At 39.7% G+C, this 27,486-nt stretch overlaps 1 protein-coding gene across 1 annotated transcript in view; it reads right to left on the reverse strand.

The window, feature by feature from the left end:
• ZMAT4 (zinc finger matrin-type 4) overlaps positions 1–27,486 on the reverse strand; it is a 368,171-nt gene that overhangs the window by 33,836 nt on the left and 306,849 nt on the right. The window contains exon 6 of the mRNA XM_059384518.1: positions 27,140–27,236. Within this exon, the coding sequence (XP_059240501.1) occupies positions 27,140–27,236 (97 nt within the window). The remainder of the gene's footprint in view (positions 1–27,139; positions 27,237–27,486) is intronic.

Raw genomic sequence — 27,486 nt, forward strand, 5'->3', positions numbered from 1 at the left:
AATGTGCCCACAGGCAGCAAGTTAGGAGGGCGATGGAGATGAGTCCAGAAAGATAGAGGCTGGAGGCTTGGATTAGGATGCCAAGAACAGAGACGGGGGAATGAGATACACAGAGGCAGGGTCATAGTACTGTCTGATAGGTCAGACAAGGAAATGGGGGAGGGAAAGGCATCAAGGTTAGTTTGCAGACTTCTGCCTTGAAGACCTAGACAAATGGCAGTGTTGTTTAGAGATATGGAGAGCCCAGGGAAGAAGAAGGTGTAAGGTCGTGGAGGGAAATCAAGTGTTCTCTTTTTAGTCATGTTAAGTTTGAGATGCTCAACTACATCTAACTGGAGATTGGAGGAAAGGTGAGAGCAGGATTTGATGTATGTATTATATGGATTAGATCTCTTCTGGAAACTGTGCTGATAGAAAAGAATAGAACACTAAGGAAAGAGCCAATAAGCCCCTCTGTGACCAACATCTGTGCCACCTAACGGGTCTCTAGCCTCACCTGTTCACAAAGTGGTGAAACCATTTTCTTTAGAATGAGCTTTCATTATCCTAATTCAGTTATTTATATATATATATATATATATATATATATATATATATATAAAGTAAAACAGGCAATTTCACCAAGGGAAATTGAATATTTTATCGTAACTTGTTGTCCTGAACAAGTTACATAAATAATAATACTTCCAACCACAGATGGTCCATTTCCCATGAAAGCTCTGCAATAAATCCCTGGGCCATAGCACCAACAGAATTTGTGTTTTGCTCATCAATGAGAAGACAAATCATTGTATCTCTCCCTTCAAATTAATCTTAGTATGCAGATAAAATCATGTATTCTCCGGGGGATATTTTAATTTTTTTATATTCTGGGTATATAATTCATTCCTAGCAGGATGTCAATTATCTGACACACGTGAATCTAGAACATTTTCATTAAAGACATACGGTTTAGTTAAAAAAAGAAATGGTCCTTTATTTATCATTTTTATACATACCTAAAGCAAGGATTTCTACAATGGCATTCATTAATAAAACAAGTTTATCTTCCTGAGAAAATTGGAAACCTTTGAAGTCATTCTATTTTTGGTTTGTCTAGTTTTTTTCAAAGAGGGACAAAACAACAGCACTCGATGTTTTGGCCTTTCATCTGGCATTTTGACTCTTCTGCCTTCTGTTGTTATTTAGCAGCTTTCTTAGTGTACTGTGGTGGTTTTGTTGCGTGGCTACAAAACAAATAAGCTACGAGGCATGGCTAGGCTTCATGACATTTCCTAGGATTCCCTTCCCTGTCCATTTCTGGTTTTGCCTTTTCACACTCATAAGGTCAGTGCTGGCGTAGCTCACAGTGTCAGATCTCCTGCGGAATGTTCATTCCACTGAGGTCGAAGGTGGTGGCCATTGACATGCTTCTGTCCACCCTCACAGGTTCCAGCTCATGCTTGGAGGACAATTTGTGCTTGTCCTTGCTCTTCCCCGATGTTATACCCACTCCCCTTCCCACAGCTTGTCCTGCATATGTCAGGCTCCGGCACCCAGTGTAAAAGGAATAGTGTTAGAGGATGCCTCGCTAGCTCCCTCTATTGTCTAAGATCAAATCCCTATGTGTGTGTGTGTGTGTGTGTGTGCGTGTGAGGGTTGTGTGTATGAATGTGTGTTTGTGTGTGTGTGTGAGAATGTATGCGAGAGACTATGTCTCTGTGTGAGAGTGTGTCTATGTGGGAGTGTTTGAGTACATTTGTGTGAAAAAGTGTGTGTGTGTCTCTGTGATCTGTGTGTGTAAAGATTTAAGTATGTGAGAGTGTGTGTGAGTGAGACTATGTCTCTGTGTGAGTGTGTGTGTATGTGTGAGTATATGAGTACATCTGTGAGAGACGGTGTGTATGAGTGTGTCTCTGTGTGTCTTTGTGCATCTGTGTGTTAGGGTATGAGTGTGAGAGTGTGAGAGTGTGTGTGAGACTATGTCTCTGTGTGAGAGTGTGGATGTGTATAAGTGTGCGCTTTGGTATGAGTATGTTTGTGTGTTAGAGTGTGATTCTGTGCACGAGTGTGTATCTGAATATAAGTGTGTGTCTGGGTGTGACTGTGTGTCTGAAAAAGTGTGTCTATGTGAGAGTGTGAGTCTGTGTGTGAGTGTCTATGTGTGAGTGTGTCTGAGTGTGTGTGAGAGAACATGTCTGTGTCTTTATGTGTCTGTGTGTACATGTGAGAGAGTGTGTCTGTGTCTCTGTGTGAGTGTGCATGTCTGTATGAGAGAGTCTGTGTGCATATGTGTATATGTGTGTAAGACAGAGAAGAGGGAGGTACCTCTTAGTGGTTTTGCTTTTCTGAGTGGATCCTGGCTGATAGAGTGTTCATGGTGTTGCTGTTTCTCTCTGCTTCTTTCTCTACTTTGGAGGCTACACACCTGCTCTCCAGGCTTGAACTTTAACCTCTCTAGGTGACTCCAAAATCTCCACTGTAAGCCCTGGCTTGTACCTGAATACCAAACTTGCTTCTAACTACCTACAGCACTTTTCCACTTGGATAAAGTACCATTACTTCAAATGCAATGTATCTAAAACTTAACTCACTAAGGCTCTTCCAATCTCTATCAGAGTTGCTTCCATCCCCCAGGCTGAAGAAGGCAGGTACCTGTGACTCTCTCCTCTGTTGTCCTGCCAACAATGGTTGTCAAATTGTTCCTCAGCTCTGGAAAACAGCAGGGCCCAGGGAGAAAGTTCAGTGGGTAATACCTCTGACCTGATATGTCTACCTCTAGTAGAGTTCTTTTTGTATGAAATTCTACACACTATTTATTTTTAAATAGGGTTCTCCTATTTAACCTGAGCTCTCATGCAAACCCTGCCTCTCTGCCCATCACATAGCTACACTGGGTCATTTCTGGGACGGCAGGGCCCTTTCTCTCACTCTGAGTAAGGGAAGCTCTTACACTGGTCAGGAATACTTTTACTTCGCCCTTGCCTCAGCCATGGTGGCCATCATGGCATCAAAACTTCAGCAAGACTCCCCTGGCAAAAATCAACCATTACCTCCTAGGTGACAAACTCTGGGTTTTTTAGTCTTCTTCTTACTTGACCTTGTGGTATTTAGTGACTCTGAACTGAAATGTTCATTTCCGCTCAACTCATTCTTGAAATGTTTTCCTTCCTTGGCTTCTAAAGCACTAATCTATCCTGTTCTCCTACTTAGAAAAGAAAGACAAAATGTGTCATTATGAGAAAAGGCACTAGTTTCTCTTCCTTTGTCACCCGTGTGTGTGCGTGCATGCATCAGTGTGAGTTTATCCTTGGTCTTCTCTATACACACTCCTTGAATGATCACATCTATTTCCATCTCATCTCCTTCAATAATCTGCTATGAGTTGATGATTCCCAATCTGTATCTGCAGCCATCACTTATTTTCAGAACTCCAGACCCATAGCCCCAAATGCCCACTGGCATCTCCACCTAGTTACCACTAAACTTAGCCCCCCCACCCCAAACTGAACTCATCCTTGTGCCCCAGCTCATCTCATCCACGAACTTCTCTCCGGTTATTCAAATCTGCGCTCACCACTCCCTTCTCTTAGTTCTCTGAGGGATATTTTGTAAAATCACTCTCTTCTATTAGATTGTAAGGCTCTTTTCTTGTGTGTGTCTGTTCATTCATTTTCTCCATTACACTTTATGCTTCTTGAAGGCAGGATCACACCACTGGTGTGTCTTCTATCCTTGTGATATCAGACACTAGCTAGACATCCAGTAAACATACGGAACGGAACTGAACTGAGAATGCCCAAGTATTACAGCTTTAGGAAAGGAGGACATGCCAGGAAGTGATAATTCTGCTATCTGAATCCAAAGGTATCAGATGCAATTCATTCTCTTTGAACCACATGGTAGAAGAAATAGGCTTAAAGTAAAAGTAAAAAAAAAAAGAAGAAGAAGAAGAAGAAGAAGAAGAAGAAGAAGAAGAAGAAGAAAGAAAGAAAGAAGAAAGAAAAAGAAATGTTCTAAATGAGATTTTATAATTTGACTTAGAAACATGTTTTAAAGGTTGTTTCGGTCTGCATGATTCTGCATGACCCGATGCATTTCCCTCCCCCTCCAACTCTCTGATTGCGCCCACACAGAGGGGAATGGATGATAAGGACATGATTTATTAGGCTACAATGGTTCTGTCCTTTGACTCTGAAAACCAGTCAGAGACTACAGCAGTGGGGAGGAGGCTCAGAAGCAGAAATGGGACTCCTTGGCCCCTTCCCACTACCTTTGTTCCCCATGGTCAGACCACCCACAGGGGCAGACATTGGCCTCTACCCAGTGGCTGAAGGAGGAGGAGCCTTCCTTACTCTCTCATCCCAGGTTCCCCCAGACTCTCGGAGACCACATATTTTCTATCTCTTCGCCTCTCCCTGACTAAAATTGATAAAGGAGCTTCTTATTCCTTGTCTTTCCAAAGCTTAAAAACAGGTAACTCATGAGGTCAGGTGCATCTATGATTATCTCAGAAAATTTGAAATCTTCGCTTTATGAGCACTAAGCTAGAGAAGCCAAAGAAATCATAATGCAGAAAGTTGTGATGGTAAGGGAGTCCAGAAATATTTTGTGTAGAAAAAATATTTAACTCATTAAGCACCATATTTTTCACTTGTCTTTATATACATCCAGAGTATAGGAAAGCAAATATTATCTCTTTAGTCTTGCCTGGCCCTGGGCCCAGACAGGCCAAGTTTGCCCTTGCCAAGTCTCAGGTCCCCTGCCAGCTTTCTCTACCTGACTCGATGGTGCCGCCCACATTTCTATCTCAGGCCACTCACACCTCAACTTCTCACAGGTAAGATTCTCATATTTGTTATTTACACAATCCATATCCCATTATGCCATTATCCCTGGGACTTCTATGACAAAGTAGACAACAATATTTTTCCCCCTGTGGTAAAAAGTAATTTGGCAATTAGCTGGCAGGTGTGAATGTGGGGAGGGTATCACTGTGAGAGAAGAAAAAAGTCTCTGAAATCACATCATAAGGCAGGTCGAGTGTTACAGCCTGCCACATCCCTCCTGAGAACGAGGAAATTATTCACAATTAGCAGAGAATATTGTGGAATGATATTCATTGACGTCAGTCATTCAAATCCTGTGCTGGCCTCAACCCTAATTAAACAGTTGAGAAAAGAAAGAATATTAATTGTTGAGCATTCATTCTGGGCCCAGGATGAGGTATTTTAATTAAAAGATCTAGGAATAATCCTACTTCTAGGTTAAAAGAAAAATTACCCACATGGATAGTAAAAAAAAAAAAAAAAAAAAAAAGACGAAACAAAACAAAATGAAAGAAAAAACCTGCTTTCGAACAATAAAGCAGTTCTTGTTAGAAAATCTGATTCAGTCTTACTCTTTTATCCGTGTGTTATCTTATAGAAACTAATCATTTGCTGTCATTTCCTAGAACCACATACTAGAGAAAGTGTTATAAGCATGAAGGCAGAGAGAATAATTAGAGTGGTTTCTAACAGAAGTTGGACAGATAAATGTCTCTAATCATCATTCTTTGATCACAAATGTCATTTATTCGTAACATAATTTTCTTTCCTGGTTTCTTCTCTCATTTAATAGCAGTAAAATATCCTATTAGGTGTTACAAGATTTAAATTACCATAAATAAGTAATAGGGTTCTTCAAAAAAAAAAAAAAAAAAGAACACAGAAAATGTGAAGTTTTGAGGAAAGAAAGTAGTTTTTTGGGATAAGGCTTTGAAGTCCATACAACAAAACAGCAAGCACTTCTTGGTGCCTCATCTTATTCATACCTGTTACCCCTGATGGCTCCTGAGCCTGACTTCTTTCCTCCCTTCATAACTCAGGTTCGAGGCTAGTTTGGGCACTAAAAGCCGCACTTAGAACCTACATTTCTGGTGATGACACCTTGCAGGCGGGCACAGTGGCCCATGGTGTGCCTGGTACCCCAGCCACACTCCGTGGCCAGCTGCTCAGAGAGCTCCCTGACTTTCATCACTGAGTACAGGCCCCAGCGTCCTCTCCAGGAACTTCAGTGAACCCAAGAACTGAGGGATCTCTCTGGAATCACAAAGTTTTAGGGCTTAGGCATTTAAAAAAATTGCATAAGCACTTTAAAGATAGGAGATGTAACTTATTAATTTGTTATTCCCCACTAAGTGATTCAGAACCTATCACACAGTGGGCCTCTTATTTGTTAAATTATTGACCCAATCCGTGAATGTTCTGGTGTTCCTTCACCATGACTTGTCACCTTACAGAAACCTCCAGACTATGAGTAGACCAAATTCCATCCACAGAAATTAACTCTATAGATGCACTACAGAAATACCACTTGCAGGGTCTAGAAGGTTGACTCCTAAGTTACCTGCAACAGGGTTTCTTGAGAATTAAACTTGAAAGGGGCCTCTCCACATACTTTGAAAACATTGACATATCTTTTCCTTGTATTGATGTTCTCCTAACATATTGGCATAAGAGAGCACGACTTCTTTCCTTCACTTTTTAAAAAAAGATTTTATTGGTTTATTTGACAGAGATCACAAGTAGGTGGAGAGGCAGGCAGAAAGGGTTGGGGGGGGGGTGGGAAGCAGGCTCCCTGCTGGGCTTCATCCCAGGACCCCGGTACCATGACCTGAGCCGAACTCAGAGGCTCTAACCCACTGAGCTACCCAGGCACCCCCTTTCCTTCACTTTTAAAAAGGGAACAGCCTGTGCTCCATATCACTCGGCATCAGGGAAATACAAATCAAAACCACAATGAGATATCACCTCACACCATCAGAATGGCTAAAATCAACAACTCAGGAAATGACAGATGCTGGCGAGGATGTGGAGAAAGGGGAACCCTCCTCCACTGTTGGTGGGAATGCAAGCTGGTGCAGCCACTCTGGAAAACAGCATGGAGGTTCCTCAAAATGTTGAAAATAGAACTGCCCTATGACCCAGCAATTGCACTACTGGGTATTTACCCTAAAGATACAAACGTGATCCAAAGGGCACGTGCACCCGAATGTTTATAGCAGCAATGTCCACAATAGCCAAACTATGGAAAGAACCTAGATGTCCATCAACAGATGAATGGATCAAGAAGATGTGGTATATATACACAATGGAATACTATGCAGCCATCAAAAGAAATGAAATCTTGCCATTTGCGACAACATGGATGGAACTAGAGCGTATCATGCTTAGCGAAATAAGTCAAGCAGAGAAAGACAACTATCATATGATCTCCCTGATATGAGGAAGTGGTGATGCAACATGGGGGCTTAAGTGGGTAGAAGAAGAATCAATGAAACAAGATGGAATTGGGAGGGAGACAAACCATAAGTGACTCTTAATCTCACAAAACAAACTGGGGGGAGGGGTGTTGGGAAAAGGGGGTGGAATTATGGACATTGGGGAGGGTGTGTGCTTTGGTGAGTGCTGTGAAGTGTGTAAACCTGGTGATTCACAGACCTGTACCCCTGGGGATAAAAATAAATGTTTAAAAAAAAAAAAGGGAACAGCCTGGGTATCTCAGTCGGTTTAGCAGTGGACTCTTGATTTTGGCTCAGGTTATGATCAAAGGGTTGTAAGACAGAGCCCCCTGTCCAGTTCCTCATTAGGCATGGAACCTGCTTAAGAGTCTCTCTCTGTCTCTCCTTTCCCCCAATTCCTGCACACACTCTCTCTCAATAAACAAACAAACAAATAAGTAAATAAATAAATAAAGGAACAGATGTCGGCCACTAAATTTCCTGGCCATAGTGAACACCTCAGATTACATTTTTATCTGGTCTTTCTTTTCCATGGGAGGCACACTTTCACCTTCAGGCCTCTTACATAATGTGGAATAATACAATTATGACATCTGGTTCCACGACTAAGAAACTGAAACCTGTATAGTTGATTTCCAAACCTTCCAGGTCTGGAAGCTGCTGAAAAATCTGAAGATTTCCCCTACTCAGCTGCCCCGAGTAAGAATTATGCTGACCTAAACCTGGATTTAAAATGAGTAACTTTAGAACACCCAGCTAAACCCATCTATGACCAAAACCTAAAGTGTCCTTTTCTGATGTAGATACTCAAGGACATAGATTCTAATTTAGTAAGTTGTCTGACCATGAAAATCTTACCTATTAGTAAGTTTATCTTTACTTAGCACTGAAAAGATGTAAGGAAACGAAATCTATTATTTCAACTTTATCCATTGTCAGGGAAATAAAATTAGAGGTCTGAAACTCATCTACTTCAAGGTTATTATAGAATCTTTTTGTTAGAACAGAAATAAGTTCGGTGGTGATGGTTTTGGAAATCAAAAAGAGTAAAGTGCACATGTTATCCTGTTAGGTGTCTTTAGAAGAAAGGGCACTTAAATAAGGGAGAGAAAAGACATAGATCTCTGGAGAGTATAATAGCACCAGAGGCTGTGGGTAGAGCTTTGAACTACTTCTGTCCTGAGCTTGAAATATCACCAACATTTCCAAAAGCTAGCTTTATAGATTTTGATTTGTATTTGACTACTCAGCATGAAATGGGCTGAGATTTCTCTGTGACCCTAAAAGCTATAGAAAAACACACATTTTCTATTTGCTGTTAAGGACTATTAAGAGTGACAGATATACATGACTATAATGATAGTTATGTAAATTTATATTCTGACTGAAGTCCAGATTCTGGCTGTATTTGGCAATTCTTAACACAACATAGAATGGTCTAGACGATATTAACTCAAAGAAAAAAAAAACACACAAAAATCTTCAAAATGTTTATCATTAAGTTATAACTTAAAGATTAGTGGCCTAAGCTTAAAGAGATGTTATCTTCATACACAGAGATCATTTGTTTCCTGAGAAAACCCTTCCAATTCTGAAAGATCGGGCATTTATCAAACACCAAGACTCGACGTTGATTTAATCAGCTAATGCTGACATTAGCCAGAATCTAGTATGAGCACATACACGCCTGAGTAGAAAGAATATACTTTTTAAATGATAAAAAAATGAAAACAGGAAAGAAAAATAAATTCATGTGCTCAGAATGATAAAGAAACTCTATCCAGGGAGTCTCAAAGAATGTTAGGATAGTGATTTTTGGAAATTCAGCCAGGATGATTCTTCAATTTATTTTTTTTTCAAGGTTTATAATTCATGGTGTTTGGAGCTAAATGTGCTAATTACAGATGTTTGACAAAATGCAACTTGTAATCAGAGCTGGATAAAGCAGAAAACCTGAGTGGAGCTAAGGTGTAAAGCTTTACCACATGTAATAGGGGATATTCAGATAATGTTCTCTCTGGAGTTGAGAGATTATATATCAAGTTTGAAACTGTTCTGTAAAATGAGTACCCAGAGAAGGCAGAAAGCATGTGAGCACAAGAGACTCATAATGAGGACATTCTTGGAAGGCCTCTCTCAGATCACTCTTTATATCTAACTGTCCGATCAAGCTAAGTTTGGGTTCTAAACACTGAGCAGACTTGCACTTGTGTCTGAGTGCAGAAGCCCCAATCCTGGGCAAGAAAGGAGAGTTTGCTACCAAGAATTCTGGGACAATTTTGCACAAACAGTACTTGGAACTGAAGTACTAAATGTTACCTCAACATTCACCTACCCATTCATTGAGGCATATTTCAAATGCAATTTCATTAATATGAAATAAAATGAACACTTATTGACACAAAAAAATCATGTCAAGTACTGTACTGTCTATACACTTTAGTATTTTTTGCTATTGCTGTTTTTTGTATTCTTAAAACTCAATTATTGTCCACCTGGGTGGCTCAGTCAGTTAAGCATCTGCCTTTGGCTCAGGTCATGATACTGGAGTCCCAGGACCGAGCCCCCCATCAAGCTCCCTGCTCAGTGGGAGTCTGCTTCTCCCTCTGATCCTTCTTCCTCCTGTGCTCTCTCTCACTCACTCTCTTCCTCTCTAAATAAAATCTTAAAAAAAAAATTTAAAAACCCTCAATTCTCACTATAGTTTGTTAAGTTTTTTATTTTATTTTTTTAATAATCTGCTATATTTTCCTAATGTGGAAACTAAGTCACAGAAAGGCCTTTGAGTAACATGCTCAAGGTACAGAGTTAGCAGATGGTAGAGCAAGGATTGAACCCAGATGGTCTCATTCCCAAACCACTTCATGGCGCTCACGTCACAAGCACATTTCCTAATGGTCACCAATCAGATGCAATGACTCCTTCCTCTGAATTCCATCATTTTGTACCTCTTACACTTAATATATCCTATGTGGTTCTTAAATGTAATTGCTTGACTACATGTTGCATCCCCTCAACTAGCTTTTAAACTTGATGAAATGTATAATTATCTCTGCCTCTCTTTCTGCTATCCCCAAAGCCTGTTTAATGTCCTGCACACAGTAGATGTTCAACAGATTCTGGTAATGGGATTGAATTAAATGGGGTGAGGGACTGATATGTCCAATCACTCACTACTACCCCAACTACACTATGGAAATCACAGCCAAGTGGACTTGCTCAATCCTGTCTTCCACACTGAAGAGAGATGGTAGATAGCTAAACAAGATAATGCAACCAAGGGCAAGTTTCCACTTTCATCTCATTTCCTCTCCCTACTTCCCCAACAAACCTGACCTAAATGAAGTGAGATCTTTCATTTATGTAATCCAATTTCCTGGCATTTCATGTTTCAGGATAACCTTTAAGAGATTAGACAAATGCTGGCAAAACTCAATATTCTACTGAAGTCTGGCTAGAGTAAAAGTCAATGGCAGCTAGAGTTAGTTTACAAATGGACATACTCTCATTTCTAATGAACCCTGGTGAAATGTGAGAGAAGTAGTTATAGGAACTTACAGAAGACCCAGAAGGAGTGCGAGTCCAGAAGCTTCAACTGCTCAGGTGAAGGGCCAAGGTTTACCTCAGAACCTTCCTGACTCTCTCTTACCTATTCTTATCTATTCTTATGCTTAAGAAGCCACTATGCTTAAGAAGCATTATGCACCATATTCATAACTTGGAATAAAGTTAAAAATAAATTTCTTTATCTTTTTATACAACCAACTTCAATCCCTTTTGTCCAAAGTCATAAGCATTTGACGAGTTCCTCTGTCTTTAGTTTAAGACCAGGCCTCCAGGACACCTCTCCTCTCATAGGGCTAACTCTTCAAGGATTTGTCAGCTTCTGGGCCACCGGGCAGCAGAGAAGGAAACACAAAAGAAAAATCATTTTACAGCCAATCTTCTGGCAGTTGAAAAATATGAAAAAAATTAAAGAAGCTTAAACCTCAAAGTCATAAAATTAGAGAATGTTAGGAATGACAGAGACTTTGATGACTCCCATTTTCCGGCCCCTTCCTGTTTCAATGAAGACACTGAAGCTCAGTGAGGCGACATGGTTTGTTCACAACCACACAGAGAAAGAATGAATGGCTGCCACACACAACAGGGCAAACACATCTCCAAAACATTATGTTGAGCGAAAGAAGCCAGACAGAGAAGAATGCATAACATATTATATTCCACTAAGTTCTGGTGCAGGTCAAACTAAGCTGTGGGGACAGAAATCAGTGTTTGGCTCTGTGGATGGGGGGGGGGGGGGGGCGAGCCTAAAAGGGGCCCATGAGAACTTTTGGTGGTTATGAAAATCCTATTCTGTACTTTGATTGGCTGCTCGTGACGTGGTGGACACAAGTGTCACAACGCATCCACTGTACCCCTTCAATCTATTCATCTTGTATGTAAATTGAGTCTCAACAGATTGATTTAATTTTTTTTGAAGATTTTATTAATTTATTTGACAGAGATCACAAGTAGGCAGAGAGGCAGGCAGAGAGAGATGAAGGGAAGCAGGCTCCCTGCAGAGAGCCCGATGCGAGGCTTGATCCCAGGACCCTGGGACCTGACCTGAGCTGAAGACTGAGGATTTAACCCACTGAGCCACCCAGGTGCCCCGACTGATTTAATTTTTGTTGTTGTTGTTATTGTTGTTATTAACTTCCCAGGGTGTGAGACGTGGTGCTGACCTGGGGACTTTAGCTATATGTCTTGCAGGCCAGGCCTGCTGGGCTGCACCACTCTCCTTCTAGTTCTTTTTCTTCTCTATGCAAATCCACTCTTTGGAACCAAGTCTTGGTGACTGGTCCTGGACAAATCACTGAAGCAGCATAACAAAGACAATTCCACAATTGTCTCCATAATAGTCTCCACAATTAAATCTAAGACACTAAACTATCAGCTAGCAACTTCTCTGGAGACAGCCATGATTTATGCAAATTTCAGGCAGGACAAAATAATGATTATCAGTCCACCCGAAAAGGAGGGGGCTGGTAAATGAGGGAGCTAAAGAATATTGGGTACCAGTGGTAATTCTAGAAGTAATATGAAAGAATGAAAGTGCTCCCTATTTAGTTCTTCTCAAGCCTGCAAGGGCCTAATCTAGTCACATACGGTAATTATAATGTATCCCTAGGTATGGCGTATATAGCAAAAGCATGCAAGTGAGACTTGGAAAAATAGAGCTTTCAGGATTGTGCATTACTGCTATATATAGTGAGATGTATAGCTTTTCTCTGGCTTCTCTGGAATTCTCTCTATAGGCTGTTGTGTCTTCTACTTTTTTTTTTTTTAATTTTCAGCATAACAGTATTCATTATTTTTTCACCACACCCAGTGCTCCATGCAATCTGTGCCCTCTATAATACCCACCACCTAGTACCCCAACCTCCCACCCCCACGCCACTTCAAACCCCTCAGATTGTTTTCAGAGTCCATAGTCTCTCATGGTTCACTTCCCCTTCCAATTTGTATCTTCCTTTTCAGAAGTTGAACTCTGTTTCATCAGAGGCCTTCCTCTAGGAAGGAAGGGCTCCTGACAGTAGTGGATTTGAATGTTCTGCCTATTAAAAACAGGGCTAGGGCGCCTGGGTGGCTCAGTGGGTTAAGCCGCTGCCTTCGGCTCAGGTCATGATCTCAGGGTCCTGGGATCGAGTCCCACATCGGGCTCTCTGCTCAGCAGGGAGCCTGCTTTCCTCCTCTCTCTCTCTGCCTGCCTCTCTGCCTACTTGTGATCTCTCTCTGTCAAATAAATACATAAAATCTTTAAAAAAAAAAAAAAAAAAAAACAGGGCTAGAACATCTCTGACCCACAGGCCTGCCACAACCCTGTCCATCATGCCTGCAGCAGGCTCCCTGGTTTTGCTTTTGTTTTAATTTACATTCAATTAGCCTACATCTAATACATCATTAGTTTCAAATGTAGAGTTCAATAAATCATCAGTTGTGTATAATACTCATTGCTCACCCCATCACAGGCCCTCCTTTCTGCCCATCACCCAATTACCCCATCCCCCCCCCCCCCCCCCCCTCGCGACCCCCCGTTTCTTTCCTAGAGTTAAGAGTCTCTCCTGGTTTGTCTCCCTCTCTGATGACTTCCCATTCAGTCTCTCTTCCCTTCCCCCATGATCCTCTGTGCTGTTTCTTATATTCCACATGTGAGTAAAACTATAGAATTATTGTCTTTCTCTGATTGCCTTATTTCCTTCAGCATAATACCCCCCCCACCCCAGTTCCATGTCAGTGTAAGTGTTAAGTATTCATCCTTTCTGATGGCTGAGTCATATTCCACTGTGTATATATCCACCACATCATCTTTATCCATTCCTCTGTCAATAGACATCTCTGTTCTTTCTACAGTTTGGCTCTTGTGGACATTGAGCAAGATTTACAGTGCCTGGGATTCCCTTTGGCTAGAAAGGCTTGGTGACACTCCATAAGCCCCACTTTCTAGAAGAGCCATTTTGCACAGCCAGAGTCATAATGTGGGATAAGCAAATCAGTTGCCTTAGGTTCTAGATTTCACCCTTGATTCTAAGCTTTTCCTAGCAACTTATAAGTTATCAGCTGAAGGGAAATAACTTGACCCTCTTTGGGAAAGGTGGCTCTTTTTAAAGCCTGTCATAAGCCCTGCTTATCCCAGCTATTATTGGTTATATATATATGTATACATACATATACATATATAAAACATAATTATATATATACACACACACACACATATATATACACACACAAATATATGTGTGTGTGTGTGTGTGTATTTTATGTTTTTCAGAAAAGAAAACTTTCTTATGAAAAAATATAGCACAATACCAAAGTCCCAAACCTTCTGATTATTGAAATTCTTGGTCAGGGGCACCTGGGTGGATCAGCTGGTTGAATGTCTACCTTTGGCTCAGGTCATGATCTCAGGGTCCTGGGAATGGAGGCCCATATCAGATTCCCTGCTCAGCACGAAGTCTGCTTTGGATCTCTTTCTCTCCCTCTTCCTCTAACCCTCCCCCACTCGTGTGTTTGCACTCTCTAGCTCTCTCAAATAAATATAATCTTAAAAAAAAATTTGGTTAGTGCCAATAAACCACATTGAAAATTCCACAAAAAATATCTAGATCTTTAGCCTTTGGAGACATCCATGCATTAATTTCTTCATTTATTTGTTTGCTTCTAAATATTTCTTGGGGCTTTAAACTACTTTTATTTATTAAAAGTACAGACAGTTTTTGATGGTTGCCATATTTGTAAAACTATCTTATTTATTATTGTACACTCCTCAGATAACTAACCGCTATCCTAAATGCAGGAACTAAATTCCAAGGAATTTAAAACAAACATATTCCTGGGCGCCTGGGTGGCTCAGTGGGTTAAAGCCTCTGCCTTCTGCTCAGGTCATGATCCCAGGGCCCTGGGACTGAGCCCTGCAATGGGCTCTCTGCAAAGCAGGGATCCGGCTTCCCTTCCTCTCTCTCTGCCTGCCTCTCTGCCTACTTGTGATATCCTACTTGTAATATCTGTCAAATAAATAAATAAAATCTAAAAAATAAAAAATAAAACAACCATATTCCAGCTCTGAAAATTAGTCTAAATCTTCATTCAATTACCCAATTATTTATTTCACTTAAGAAATAAATGAATATGATGGGAAAATGAACAATATGAAGACTTTGGGAAAAGTCTGGGAAAAACTGCAGAGAAAGCAATGGATATTGTCATTCAAAGCTTCTTTTCAAAGAAGAACATTTAGAAATTTCTACTAACTTTTGGTCAGCCTGATTTATTCTCTTAGACACTTGTGTCTCATTTTCAACCAACTGAAGTATCAAAGTAAGTAATGACAACTTTTATATCCATTATTTCTAGGTAATATAATGTCCTGAGGCTTGAAGTGTTCCCTAAACTCAAATTTAAGCCCATTATGGGAGAATTGTTCATTAGTCTATGGTATGTACTCATGTGCCTTTAAATTTCATTTTAATCATTTGTACTAATTGACAGACTATATCCCCTGGAAACCCTGAAAAATCTACTAATAGGCAATTGCTTCATATGTCAGTATGATCATTTGCATTTCTAAACCTTTAATATCATTAGATACTTAGTGTTTTTCTTCTTATTTAATTGTGGAGCAAAATTTGACTGCCATTTTGCTGTTTATGATATTTGCCAAAAAAGAAAAAGTCTCTTTAATACTAGTAAAAAGCAATATGATAATAATGGTATTATTTAATTATTATTATAATAGTAATAGTACTAATGGCTGATAATCTGACTTCTACTCCTGGGTCTGCCAACCATATTTCTGGGGTCTTGGACAAGTCACTGCTGTGAATCTCAGTTTTCTCACATTTGGCCATTAATAGGGATGCCATGTGTATTATATATAGTAACACTTTCAAAGCATTTTAATTTGTTGCTATACCCCAGTTGCACAGAAGTTTCACTTCCAGTTAACAGTGGTGGCACCCTTGCCATATCCACCATCATCATTGTCATTGTCATTGTCATCATTACTGGCATAGAAAAGGAAGAAGGTACCCAGAAAAACACGACTTAGGGATACTTATGGAACAAGGTAAGTAGATTTCACAATGTATTCATTTCCCAGGGCTACCCTAAAAAAGGCACCACAAACTGGGTGGCTTATTTTCAGTTCTAGAGGATAGAAGTCTGAAATCAAGGCATCAGCAGCTCCTTCCAAAGCTCTAGAAGAGAATCCTTCCTTGCTGTTTCCAGCCCCTGCTGGCTCCTGGTGTTCCCTGTTTTGTAGAGAGAATCCCGGTCTCTGCCTCTGTCTCTGCCTGCTTCTCAGTGTGTCCCAATATCCCTTCCTTTCCTTTCATAAATTCACCATGCATCAGATCCAGGGTCCACCCTAAATCCAGAATGATTTCACCTTGAGATTCTTAACTGTTTATATCTGCAAAGACACTATTTACAAAAAAGTTCACCTTCTGAGCTCCTGGACATAATGTTGAAAGAACATTGCTAGCTCCAAGGAATGCTGAAGGCTGACTGGGGACCTGTGTTGAAAAGAACGTTAAGGTTGAAGTCAGGATTAGTAGAGAGGAATACCAGGATCATGAGCAAGGTATGGAAAGTGGACACACACTTGTCATGTTCTTGTCATCACTAAGTACTTATTACAAAGGAATTGAGACCTAAAGAAGATTTGTCACCGTCCCTGGTCACTCAGTGGCAAAGTTGTATTAGAAATAAAATCTCCTGACTCAAAATTCAGTGCTCTTTCCACTACAAAATTTAATAATCTCTCATCTCAACACCTCTCTAGAAGTTATTACTAAAAATATAAATATAAGACCTTGAAAATTACTGACACCTTAATACTTACATTGATTTAATCGGTCAGATTAGGGTCATTAAGAACCATTTGGCTGACTTCCAGTTCCAGCTCTGATACTGTACAAACCTTTCACTTGAGAAAAAATAAAAGCTGGATAAAATTTAAAGGGAAAGGGTGCCTGAGTGGCTCAGTGGGCTAAGCGACTCCCTTCAGCTCAGGTCATGATCTCAGAGTCCCAGGATCGAGTCCCACATTGGGCTCCCAGCTCCACAGGGAGTCTGCTTCTCCCTCTGACCTTCTCTTCTTTCATGCTGTCTCTCATTCTCTCTCAAATAAATAAATAAAATCTTTCAAAAAAATTTAAAGGGAAAACTTTGAAAGCTTTGAAGAATTGGGGGCAGCAGATGTCAGTATACTTTAAGGAAAGTATTACTAGTAATGAACGACATTTCATGATGACAAAAGGTGATAAAAAGGGCCAATTTAAGGAATATTTTGAAAAGTTCTTAAATTTGTAAACATCTAATAGTGTACCTTTAAATATATAAATAAAAGAAATAGAATTAAAAGGACACCCAGGCAAATGCATACCTACAGTAAGAAGTTTTTTTTTTAAGTCCTTCTATTTCTCATGAATGTAATAAGCAGATAAAAAATCAGTAAGGACATTGAATATTGAACAAGATTTAAAAACTTGACCTAATTGATATATAGAACCATTTATCCAATTACTGAAAAAGGCACATTCTTTTCAAGGGAACATGAAGTTTTACCAAAATTGAACATTTGCCTGGGGCATAGAGCAAGTCTACACAAATTTTAGGAGATTGAAATCATTTAGAGTATGTCCTCTGACCAGAGGGGAATCCAGGTATAAATTAATCCCCCAAAATATAAATAGAAAAAGCCCCTACATATTAAGTGGTAAGCAGAGCACTTCTAAATAGTCATGAGTAGAAGAACTTACACTAAAAATCAGAGAGTAAGTTGAAATAAATAATAATAAGATATAGTACCTAATAAAACCTCTAGGATACAAAAAATAACTTGTGGGTTGTAGCTAAATCAATGTGGTAAGGGACATTGAGAGCCTGAAATCCATATATTAGGAGAAAGGAAACAGTGGAAAATTGATGATCTATACTTTCCTGTGAGGAAGCTAGGGGGAAATGCAAATTAAATCCACAGGGAGTAGAAAGAAAAGAATTTTTTAAATGGCAGAAAAGAACTATTCTCAGAGAAAATCAACAAACCCCAGCATTCATTCATCAAAAAGACTAATAAGGATTGACAAACTTCTAATAAAAATGGTCACACATTTTTTAAAAAAGGAAGAGACAAATAATATTAGGAATGAGAAATATCCTACAGAAAATTATAAATAAAAAAAGGGGTATCATGAACAACTTTATACCAATACATTTAAAAATATAGATAAACTGGCAAATTCATTGACAAATAACTAATTTAAAATCGATACAAGAAGAAATAGAGAATATGGGCTTGTTTCATTGAAGAAATTAATTTTTTTTTCATAATATAATTTATTTTTTACTTTTTTATAAACATATAATATATTTTTATCCAAAGGGGTACAGGTCTGTGATTCACCAGGTTTACACACTTCACAGCACTCACCACAGCACATACCCTCCCCAATGTATATAACCCCACCCCCCTTCTCCCAACCTCCCTCCCCCTAGCAAACCTCAGTTTGTTTTGGGAGATTAAGAGTCACTTATGGTTTGTCTCCCTCCCAATCCCATCTTGTTTCATTTATTCTTCTCCTACCCCCTTAACCCCCCATGTTGCATCTCCACTTCCTCATATCAGGGAGATCATATGATAGTTGTCTTTCTCCGATTGACTTATTTCGCTAAGCATGATACGCTCTAGTTCCATCCATGTTGTCGCAAATGGCAAGATTTCATTTCTTTTGATGGCTGCATAGTATTCCATTGTGTATATATACCACATCTTCTTGATCCATCCATCTGTTGATGGACATCTAGGTTCCTTTCCTAGTTTGACTATTGTGGACATTGCTGCTATAAACATTCGGGTGCACGTGCCCTGCCGGATCACTATGTTTGTATCTTTAGGGTAGATACCCAGTAGTGCAATTGCTGGGTCATAGGGTAGTTCTATTTTCAACATTTTGAGGAACCTCTATGCTGTTTTCCAGAGTGGTTGCACCAGCTTGCATTCCCACCAACAGTGTAGGAGGGTTCCCCTTTCTCCGCATCCTCGCCAGCATCTGTCATTTCCTGACTTGTTAATTTTAGCCATTCTGACTGGTGTGAGGTGATATCTCATTGTGGTTTTGATTTGTATTTCCCTGATGCCGAGTGATATGGAGCACTTTTTCATGTGTCTGTTGACCATCTGTATGTCTTCTTTGCAGAAATGTCTGTTCATGTCTTCTGCCCATTTCTTGATTGGATTATTTGTTCTTTGGGTGTTGAGTTTGCTAAGTTCTTTATAGATTTTGGACACTAGCCCTTTATCTAATATGTCATTTGCAAACATCTTCTACCATTCTGTCAGTTGTGTTTTGGTTTTGTTAACTGTTTCCTTTGCTGTGCAAAAGCTTCCTATCTTGATAAAATCCCAATAGTTCATTTTTGCCTTTGGCGATGTTCCTAGGAAGAAGTCGCTGCGGCTGAGGTCAAAGAGGTTGCTTCCTGTGTTCTCCTCAAGGATTTTGATAAATTCCTTTCTCACACTGAGGTCCTTCATCCATTTTGAGGCTATTTTCATGTGTGGTGTAAGGAAATGGTCCAATTTCATTTTCCTGCATGTGGCTGTCCAATTTTCCCAACACCATTTATTGAAGAGGCTGTCTTTTTTCCATTGGACATTCTTTGCCAAAGATTACTTGACCATAGAGTTGAGGGTCTATTTCTGGGCTTTCTATTCTGTTCCATTGATCTATGTGTCTGTTTTTGTGCCAATACCATGCTGTCTTGATGATGACAGCTTTATAATAGAGCTTGAAGTCCGGAATTGTGATGCCACCAACTTTGGCTTTCTTTTTCAATATTCCTTTTGCTATTCAAGGTCTTTTCTGGTTCCATATAGATTTTAGGATTATTTGTTCCATTTCTTTGAAAAAAAATGGATGGTACTTTGAAAGGAATTGCATTAAATGTGTAAATTGCTTTAGGTAGCATAGACATTTTCACAATATTTGTTCTTCCAATCCAGATCATGGAACATTTTTCCATTTCTTTGTGTCTTCCTCAATTTCTTTCATGAGTACTTTATACTTTTCAGAGTATAGATTCTTGGCCTCTTTGGTTAGGTTTATTCCTAGGTATCTTATAGTTTTGGGTGCAATTGTAAATGGGATTGACTCCTTAAATTCTCTTTCTTCTGTCTTGTTGGTGGTGTAGAGAAATGCGACTGATTTCTGTGCATTGATTTTATATACTGACACTTTACTGAATTCCTGTACAAGTTCTAGCAGTTTGGAAGTGGAATCTTTTGGTTTTCCACATATAGTATCATGTTATCTGTGAAAAGTGGTAGTTCAACTTCTTCTTTGCCAATTTGGATGCCTTTTATTTCCTTTTGTTGTCTGATTGCTGAGGCGAGGACTTCTAGTACTATGTTGAATAGCAGTGGTGATAATGGACATCCCTGCCATGTTCCTGACATCCCTGCCATGTTCCTGACCTTAGAAAAGCTTTCAGTTTTTCTCCCTTGAGAATGATATTTGTGATGGGTCTTTCATAGATGGCTTTGATAATATTGAGGTATGTGCCCTCTATCCCTACACTTTGAAGAGTTTTGATCAAGAAGGGATGCTGTACTTTGTCAAATGCTTTTTCAGCATCTATTGAGAGTATCATATGGTTCTTGTTCTTTCTTTTAGTGATGTGTTGTATCACATTGATTGATTTGCAGATGTTGAACCAACCTTGCAGCCCTGGAATAAATCCCACTTGGTCGTGGTGAATAACCCTTTTAATGTACTGATGAATCCTATTGGCTAGTATTTTGGCAAGAATTTTCGCATCTGTGTTCATCAAGGATATTGGTCTACTGCTCTCTTTTTTGATATGATCCTAGTCTGGTTTTGGGATCAAGGTGATGCTGGTCTCATAAAATGAGTTTGGAAGTTTTCCTTTCATTTCTATTTTTTGGAAGAGTTTCAGGAGAATAGGAATTAGTTCTTCTTTAAATGTTTGGTAGAATTCCCCCAGGAAGCCGTCTGGCCCTGGGCTTTTGTTTGTTTGGAGATTTTTAATGACGGTTTCAATCTCCTTACTGGTTAAGGGTCTGTTCAAGTTTTCGATTTCTTCCTGGTCCAGTAGTGGTAATATATATGTCTCTAGGAATGCATCTATTTCTTCCAGATTGTCAAATTTGTTGGCATAGAGTTGCTCATAGTATGTTCTTATAATTGTCTGTATTTCGTTGGTTTTAGTTGTGATCTCTCCTCTTTCATTCACGATTTTATTTATTTGGGTCCTTTCTCTTTTCTTTTTGATAAGTCTGGCCAGGGGGTTATCAAACTTATTAATTCTTTCAAAGAACCAGCTCCTAGTTTCGTTGATTTGTTCTACTTTTTTTTTTGGTTTCTATTTCATTGATTTCTGCTCTGATCTTTATGATTTGTCTTCTCCTGCTGGGTTTAGGGTTTCTTTCTTGTTCTTTCTTCAGCTCCTTTAGGTGTAGGGTTAGGTTGTGTACCTGAGACCTTTCTTGTTTCTTGAGAAAGGTTGTACCACTATATATTTTCCTCTCAGGACTGCCTTTGTTGTGTCCCACACATTGTGTTTTCATTATCATTTGTTTCCATGAACTTTTTCAATTCTTCTTTAATTTCCCGGTTGGCCCATTCATTCTTCAGAAGGATGCTGTTTAGTCTCCATGTATTTAGGTTCTTTGCAAACTTCCTCTTGTGGTTGAGTTCTAGCTTCAGAGCATTGTGGTCTGAAAATATGCAGGGAATGATCCCAATCTTTTGATACTGGTTGAGACCTGATTTAGGACCAAGGATGTGATCTATTCTGTAGAATGTTCCATGTGCACTAGAGAAGAATGTGTATTCTGTGGCTTTGGGATGAAATGTTCTGAATATATCTCTGATGTCTATCTGGTCCAGTGTATCATTTAAGGCCTTTATTTCCTTGGATGATCTGTCCATTTCAGTGAGGGGAGTGTTAAAGTCCCCTACTATTATTGTATTATTATTGATGTGTTTCTTTGATTTTATTATTAATTGGTTTATATAGTGGGCTGCTCCCATGTTAGGGGCATAGATATTTAAAATTGTTCGATCTTCCTGTTGGACGGATCCTTTGAGTATGATATAGTGTCCTTCTTCATCTCTTATTATAGTCTTTGGCTTAAAATCTAATTGATCTGATATAAGGATTGCCACTCCTGGTTTCTTCTGATGTCCATTAGCATGGTAAATTGCTTTCCACCCCCTCACTTTAAATCTGGAGGTGTCTTCGGGCTTAAAATGAGTTTCTTGTAGGCCACATATAGATGGGTTTTGGTTTTGTATCCATTCTGATACCCTGTGTCCTTTAATTGGGGCATTTAGCCCATTAACATTCAGGGTAACTATTGAAAAATATGAATTTAGTGCCATTGTATTGCCTGTAAGGTGATTGTTACAGTATATTGTCTCTGCTCCTTTCTGATCTACTACTTTTAGGTTCTCTCTTTGCTTAGAGGACCCCTTTCAATATTTCTTGTAGAGCTGGTTTATTGTTTGCAAATTCTTTCAGTTTTTGTTTGTCCTGGAAGCTTTTAATCTCTCCTTCTATTTTCAATGATAGCCTAGCTGGATATAGTATTCTTGGCTGCATGTTTTTCTCGTTTAGTGCTCTGAATATATCATGCCAGCTCTTTCTGGCCTGCCAGGTCTCTGTGGATAAGTCTGCTGCCAATCTAATATTTTTATCATTGTATGTTACAAATGTTTTCTGGGCTGCTTTCAGGATTTTCTCTGTCACTAAGACTTGTAAATGTTACTATTAGGTGACGGGGTGTGGGCCTTATTCTTATTGATTTTGAGGGGCGTTCTCTGTACCTCCTGGATTTTGATGCTTGTTCCCTTTGTCATATTAGGGAAATTCTCTCCAATAATTCTCTCCAATATACCTTCTTCGTCTCTCTTTCTTTCTTCTTCTTCTGGAATCCCAATTATTCTAATGTTGTTTCATCTTATGGTGTCACTTATTTCTCGAATTCTCCCCTCATGGTCCAGTAGATGTTTGTCCCTCTTTTGCTCAGCTTCTTTATTCTCTGTCATTTTTCTTCTATATGGCTAATTCTTTCTTGTGCCTCATTTATCCTAGCAGTGAGAGCCTCCATTTTTGATTGCACCTCATTAATAGCTTTTTTTATTTCAACTTGGTTAGATTTTAGTTCTTTTATTTCTCCAGAAAGGGCTTTTATATCTCCCAAGAGGGTTTCTCTAATATCCTCCATGCCTTTTTCGTGCCCAGCTAGAACCTTGAGAATCATCATTCTGAACTCTAGATCTGACATATCACCAATGTCTGTATTAATTAGGTCCCTGGCCTTTGGTACTGCCTCTTGATCTTTTTTTTTGTGGTGAATTTTTCCGCCTTGTCATTTTGTCCAGATAAGAGTATATGAAGGAGCAAGTAAAATACTAAAAGGGTGGCAAATACCCCAGGAAAATATGCTTTAACCAAAGATGAGATCCCAAATCATGGGGGGGGGGGGAAAGAAAGGGGATAAAAAGAGGTTCAGAAAAAAAAAAATAAACAATTTAAAAAAGAAGACAAATAAAGAAAAAATTAAAAAGAAAGATATATATATATGAGATAAACTAGTTAAAAAACGTTAAAAAAGAGAAGGGTAAAAGTTAAAAAAACATTTAGCAGAAGAAGAAAACAAAATTGAAAAAAAATTAAATTAAGTGAGAGACTAAAGAATCATGGGGAGAAAGCTATGAGTTCTGTGCTTTGCTTTCTCCTCCTCTGGAATTCCGCTGCTCTCCTTGGTATTGGACCTGCACTCCTTGGTAGGTGAACTTGGTCCTGGCTGGATTTCTCGTTGATCTTCTGGGGGAGGGGCCTGTTGTAGTGATTCTCAAGTGTCTTTGCCCCAGGCAGAATTGCACCACCCTTACCAGGGGCCGGGCTGAGTAATCCGCTCGGGTTTGCTTTCGGGAGTTTTTGTTCCCTGAGCGCTTTCCGTAGAGTTCCGGAGGACGGGAATGAAAATGGCGGCCTCCCGGTCTCTGGCCCAGAGGAGCCGAGCGCCCGAGACCCCACTCCTCAGTGTGCCCTCAGAGAATAGCGCCCAATTACTCCCATCTCCCTGGACTCCGGCCACGCTCTGAGCTCACCCAGGCTGCAACCAGTTCAAGGTAACCCCGAGCTGGGAGCTCACTCTTCGGCTCTGTCTCTGTAGCCGGCTTCCCCGTTCTAATACCTGCAAGCTCTGTGACACTCAGACACCCCCGATCCTTCTGTGACCCTGCGGGACCTGAGGCCACGCTGACCCCGCGTGGGCTTCACCCTGGTTTAGCCTCTGGAGCAATGTCCCTCAGTGGAACAGACTTTTAAAAGTCCTGATTTTGTGCTCCGTTGTTCTGCCGCTTGCCAGGAGCCGGCCCCTCCCCACACGGTCTATCTTCCCCTCGCTTTGGATTCACTTCTCCGCCAGTCCTACCTTTCAGAAAGTGGTTGTTTTTCTGTTTCTAGAATTGCTGTTCTTCTTCTCTTTGATCTGCCGATGGATTTGCAGGTGTTTGCAATCTTTAGATAAGCTATTGAGCTGATCTCCTGCTAGCTGAAGTAGTCTCAGCCTGCTACTTCTCCACCATCTTGATTCCACCAAGAAATTAAATTTTTAATAAAAATATTCCCACAGTATAGTCACCATAGCTTCCCAATGAATTCTTCCTAAAATTATTTATTTATTTTTAAAGATTTTATTTATTTATTTGAGAGGGAGAGAGAGAGCACAAGCACAGGGAGTGGCAGGCAGAAAGAGAAGCAGGTTCCCTGCCAAGTAAAGAGAGCTCAATGGGGGACTCATTCCCAGCACCCTGGGATCATGACCTAAGCAGGAGGCAGATGCCTAAATGACTGAGACACCCAAGCATCCCCTTCCCAATATTTAAATAAGAAGTAATAGCAGTTTACTACAAACTCATTCAGGGTTTAGAAAAGAGGGAAAACCTCTCAACTTGTTTAATGTTATTAGCATAAATTTGATGCCAAAACTAACAGGGAGATTACAGAAAATCATGGAAGAATCTGTCTTAGAAACACACACACACACACACACACCCCACACAATATCCCTTAGCTATAAGGGCAGATGAAACAGTCATGTGGCAAGGGCTTTTTGCCCTCAATTCACTCATTAGAAAGAGAGCAACCTTGTGCTTACTGTGGTAGGGACAAGTATCTTGTTTACTGGAAAGAAGGCAGCATTGGTAGGAGACGAACCTTTCTAAAGTCACTCATATTTATTAAAGCCACCAGGAAAGTAATGCTTTATTTTTCAAAATTCATCATTATACTCTACTGGCAGTCCTCCATGCCAGGCCTGTCTGTAGTAACTCAGAGAGATGGGAGAAGCAGAAGCCTGAGTCAGACACTGCTAAGTTCAGTCCTGGTTCTGCCAGTTTTGGCAAGGGGATGTTCAATTAGTTCTTTGGTCTCCCTTAGCCTTCGTGTTCTTGTATAAAATAATGGGTTAATGCTATTTATCTGAAGGTAGTTCAGGGGATTCAGTGAGAGGATGGATGTGAAAAGGCCTGTACCCATGGAGAGGCAGAGAGTCTCCTGAAGCTGGAGATACTATATGCAAGACATATTTACGGAATTTGTGCCACTTAAAGTCGTTATTCTCTACCATTTTCTATTTATTAACAGCAATAAACACATGTTCCTAAAAGACTTTCACTGACTGTTGCAGCTACCTGAAATGCATCTCTGTGTCCATCAGATGCCTATGGGTTAGAACACATTTGGTGCCTCTTAAAACGTGCTAGTTAGAGAAACAATGGATAGACTGTCTGGGGTAGGTCAGCAGTGTCAGTATTCAATACAAGCATTCAGGGTGCCCCACAACAAATCAGAGAAAAATCTTCTTTTTTGAAGAATTACCTTGATAAAATCCTCTGGGGGCGGATTAGAGTACTAGCAAGTCATGAAAGGGGCTTTGACTCATGAGAAGGCATAAACTGAGTGAAGTCTGAGAGGCCATCGCTAACTTGGGGCTTAAATTTCCTCACCTACTCTAGACCCCTGAAACCTCTATCTTTATAATAGCTTTGCAAAAAAAAAAAAAAAAAAAAAGTCCTTGTCTGGAAAGCACCTTCCTCATACGCCTGCATAGAAAATTGTTACTAGTTCTTTTAGAATCACACACTCATTCCATCAAAAATATTTATGAAGCCCTTCATACGTACTGAGTACCAACAAGACACCAAGGTTGTTAGGATGGTGAGCAAAATCAGACCACAACCTCATTTATGTGTTCAAGCTCAGGCTCTGTACAGATGTTCCTGTCAGTCTTGCCCTGGTTATTCCCTCCTGGGTTCTCAAAGCTCTGGGTGTTCACAATATTATAGAACAATCCCTGTGCTCACATGACTATTTCCCCAGCCTGGAAGGGAGCTAGCTCTGCAAGAGAAAGATCTAATTCAGTTCAGCTTTTCTTCCCCAGGGCACACCTCAGAGTCTGACATGTAGTGGGCACTCGATAAATGTTTGTTGACTGAATCATTCATTATTCATGAGGTCTTGATACAGTAAAATCTGTTGAATGATTCTGGTAATGAATATGAGAGAAATCAAAACAATTATACTTAGGAAAATTACATATTTTTGAGGTTTTTTTTTTTTGTTTTTTCCTTTTTTATTAGATTTTCTCAGTAGTCCTAGCAGTGATTTTAAATACTTACAAAGCTAACATCACTGATCTTTTTTTAAAGATGCACAGTATAAATATAGTTGAAATTATGCCTGATAGCCTATTCTGGTTTAAAAACTATGAGAATTTGGGAGGAAAAACAGAATGAGCTGTCATTTAATTAGAAATAGCTATGCATTCAAATAACTTAAGATACCAGAGAATTTGTTAGGTTTCTGTACTAATCAACAATTTTCACCTAAAAATGGTAAGTGGTAGAAGATATTCATAGAATTTGACTTCACAACACCGAAGCCTGGCACATCTCCCAAACAGAAATAACATCGTTTCTTTAAAAACACTTAGAATAGATCTAAGAGTTTCCCAAAGTTTGTGAAAATGTGCTGAACTGTTCTTGAAAAAATTAAAGAATGAAAACAAGCAGATGAAAGAGCCTGTCATTACTTGTGCTAAAAAAGGAGAAGCCATCTTTAAGTTGTGCTAGGCAGGTTCTAGAGGTTTCAGTGTAGATATCAGGGGAAATTTTGAGATAAAGAGATGTAGTTTCCATTGACTTATTTTGAAATAATTAAAATGTTTAGCCTTTTTTTTCCCCCACCATGCTATAAATTATATACAAAAGGACAGAAGGGTAAAAGTATGAAAGTACCTACTTGGTCTGGTGTTTTGATCCTTTCAGATGGGCATGATACTGTTCTATGGAGTTTAGAGAGACACTGCAGATCGTACATCTGTAATTGCGCCTCAGACCTGTGGACAACAGACACACTTGATTAGCTGCATCCTTGCCATCACTACCTGAATGAACTCCAGAATCTCTAAAAAGTTCTGGGCAGAGTATCTAAAAGGGCATCTGGTCTACCCCACCAACACTTCAATCCTCCTTACAAAACCCGGCCAACGCTTCCCTTAGTAGAAGTTAGAAGCAGGTTGCTCCATTTCTGGATGCCTGAAATTATTAGAATGTGGCAAATTGAATGTAATTAAAAAAAAAAAAAAG

Source organism: Mustela nigripes, chromosome 18 (genome assembly GCF_022355385.1).
Source record: "Mustela nigripes isolate SB6536 chromosome 18, MUSNIG.SB6536, whole genome shotgun sequence".
In the NCBI taxonomy this organism is placed as follows: Eukaryota; Metazoa; Chordata; class Mammalia; order Carnivora; family Mustelidae; genus Mustela; species Mustela nigripes.